Raw genomic sequence first — 3,231 nt, 5'->3', positions numbered from 1 at the left:
CCCTGCCAAGGAGAGCGTGGCGGTGGCCAAGGGGGTGCCCTCCTGCCCCAACGTGCTGCAGGCCGAAGCTCTGCTCGAGTCGCCCGGCATGCTGTACGTCGTCTACCCGTACGTGCAGTTCTGTCTGCACGACATCGTGACTTTCAGCCCGGCCAAGCTCACCAACAGCCACGCCAAAATCCTCTTCCTCCTCTTCCACGTGCTGCAGGCCATGAGGGCTTGTCACCAGGCGGGCCTGGCTTGCGGCGCCTTTTCCCTTCGGGATGTGGCGGTGGATGAGAAGCTGTGCAGCCGGCTCCGCGTGAGCCTTGGAGAGTACGAGGGACCTGAGGAGGAGGAAGTGAATCTGGAGGCCGGTTTGGAACGAACGAGCGAGCAAAGCAGCACCGGTACCAGAGGGCAGGAGAGGAGGTGCAGCGCCTGCCAGAAGGACCTCCGAGACCTGGTGTTACGGTGGGTGCACGGGCAGGTCAGCAACTTTGACTACTTGATGCGTCTAAACAGTTTGGCTGGGAGGAGAATGGGAGACCCCAATTATCACCCGGTTCTTCCGTGGGTGGTGGACTTCACTACCAAAAACGGCAAGTTCAGGGACCTGAGGAAATCCAAATTCCGTCTCAACAAAGGAGACAAGCAGCTGGACTTCACCTACGAGATGACCAAGCAGGCGTTTGTTGCCGGTGGGTCCAGCGGGGAGCAGCTCCACGTCCCCCATCACATCTCCGATGTCCTTTCGGATATCACCTACTACGTGTACACGGCTCGGAGGACACCCAGGGCAGTGCTGTGCTGCCATGTGAGGTCCCAGTGGGAGCCCAACGAGTATCCAGCCAGCATGGAGCGCATGCAGAGCTGGACCCCGGATGAGTGCATCCCCGAATTTTATACAGACCCTTCCATCTTCCGGTCCATCCATCCGGACATGCCCAACCTGGATGTGCCATCTTGGTGTAGCTCCTATGAGGAGTTCATCGAAGTCCACCGCATGCTGCTTGAGAGCCGGGAAGTTTCTCAGGACCTCCACCACTGGATTGACCTCACTTTTGGGTACAAGCTGCTGGGGAAGGATGCCGTCAAGGAGAAGAACGTCTGCCTGCATCTCGTAGACAACCACACGCATCTGACGACCTACGGGGTGGTGCAGCTCTTCGACCAGCCGCACCCCAGGCGCGTGGGGGGACCTGCCTACACGCCTGCTGAAGCTCCAGCCATCGCCCGGCCTCTCCTCCAGAACATCCGAGAGGCCGCGTTGGTGGAGGACATCCAGGGCCAGGTGATGGATGCCGTTAACGGGCTGGTCCTGGAGGCTACCCCCAGTGAAACCACCTGGTCTGAGGAGAAACCCCTCGCTGGGGAGGATGATTTAGAGCAAGGCACGGAGGCCCTGGATTCGATTTCTGCTACTGGCAGAGCTGCTGAGCAGCCCTGTGCCGCTGTGCCTCCAGCGCAGCCCTCAGCCCTCCCCGCTTACACCACCGAAGGCAAAACCTCAGGAGTCCGACCTCTCCGTCGCAGCAAGGCAGGCGCTGCGGATCAGGCCGATGTGAAGGTCACGCTTCCCGAAGGCTTCAATCCGCTCCAGGCCCTGGAAGAACTGGAGAAATTGGACAATTTCTTGGTGAAAGGCTTAAGCGGTGAGATGCAGCTGATGGAGCAGCGGTGGAAAGAGCCACCCCTGGGTGTCTCGGACCTCTTCCAGAGGGACATGCAAGCTTTGGGCATTCTGGTAGCCGAGATTATCTTTGCATCAAGGATTCGTCCTTCGAAGCCTGACGCGTCCCTGTTGGAGCGGTTCCTGATGGTGCGTAATCTGTGTCGCTACCATCCCAAGGAGATCCCGGCCCCGCTGCAGCACGTGCTGCACGTCCTGCTGCAGCTCAGCGTGCCAGTGGAGAAGCTCCTGAAGACCAGGCCGGGCAAGGGCGCGCCGCAGTTGTTTGAATACGAACCCATCTCCCAGGGCCTCCCCCCGCCCTGTCCCACGCAGCTCCTCAGTCCCTTCAGCTCCATCGTCCCCTTCCCCACCTACTTCCCAGCCCTGCACAAGTTCATTTTCACCTATCAGGCAGAGAAGATAGAGGATGAAGGTCAGGGCCGGGAACTTGTTTTCCAGCTGTGGCAGCAGCTGGAGGGGATCCTTTCCGAAATCACTCCCGAAGGCTTGGAGATTCTTCTGCCCTTCATATTATCCCTGATGTCCGAGGAGAACACCGCTGTCTACGCAGCGTGGTATCTCTTTGAGCCCATAGCTAAATCCCTCGGTCCGAAGAACGCCAATAAATACTTGCTGAAGCCATTGATCGGGGCGTACGAGACCCCCTGCTACCGCCACGGCAGGTTCTACCTCTACACGGACTGCTTTGTGGCGCAGCTGATCGTGCGCCTGGGGCTGCAGCCCTTCCTCCTCAACCTGCTGCCGCACATCCTGCAGATCCTCGTTGGCGTCGAGAGCTCGCGGGAGGAGAGCAAATCCCTCCTGGGCACGGCCGAGGATGACGAAAGCGGAGGGGAAAGCCCGGTGTCGTGCGTGTTTGGGGAGGAGATGAAAATGGACGTGGAGCACGGTTCTGCTGCGCTCGACCTCCTCGACTACACCTCTGGTGTCAGCTTCCACGACCAGGCCTACCTGCCTGAGAGTGAGGACTTCCAGAGCGGCCTCTACGTCGGGGAGTCGCTGCAGCCTCAGGAGCAGGAGTCACTCAGCCTCGGGCGGCTCAGCGACAAGAGCAGCGCCAGCGAAGTGTCCCTGGGAGAGGACAGACCTGCGGACGGGGACTCTCAGAAGGACAAGAGCAGCTTGAAGTCGATGGACAGCAGCCAGGACCTGAAACAGAGCGAGGACTCGGAGGAGGAGGACGAGGAGCGCGACGAAGAGGAGCGCGATGACGCCGCTCTTGATGCAGAGCTGACGGTGGCCGTGGATGCCGGTGCCTCCGTGGATGTCACCTTGGTTGATGACAGCAGCGAGCCAGAGGACGGGGAGGGAGAGGAGCTGCCGGATCACTCTGATGACAAAGAGCAGACCATACTCCTGGGTAAGGCCCTGCCAGCATGGAGCCTTTCTGCTGAGCCAGAACACCCAGGAAAGCTGTGAGGGGGAGAAGGGGAGGAGTGGGTCCAGATTTAGGGGAGTGTGTGGTCTCAGCTTGGGGACAGCAATGAAACCAGTGTAGAAGGCCAGGTCTCCACTGCAGTGTGTGGTTTGAGGTTTAATATGGCCAAATGCCGGGT

General features: G+C 59.8%; 1 protein-coding gene across 1 annotated transcript; it reads left to right on the top strand.

Annotated features, from left to right (window-relative positions):
• Positions 1–4: 4 nt before the first annotated feature.
• Positions 5–3,035, top strand: LOC104539159 (WD repeat-containing protein 81-like; the record flags this gene model as incomplete). The annotated part of the gene is made up of 1 exon (XM_010182615.1): positions 5–3,035. A coding segment is annotated over one exon (3,031 nt), but the record flags the coding sequence as incomplete, so codon positions are not given.
• Between the last annotated feature and the right edge of the window lie 196 nt (positions 3,036–3,231).

Source organism: Mesitornis unicolor, unplaced genomic scaffold (assembly GCF_000695765.1).
Source record: "Mesitornis unicolor isolate BGI_N332 unplaced genomic scaffold, ASM69576v1 scaffold49194, whole genome shotgun sequence".
In the NCBI taxonomy this organism is placed as follows: Eukaryota; Metazoa; Chordata; class Aves; order Mesitornithiformes; family Mesitornithidae; genus Mesitornis; species Mesitornis unicolor.
This window is presented reverse-complemented; position numbering and strand designations above follow the sequence as displayed.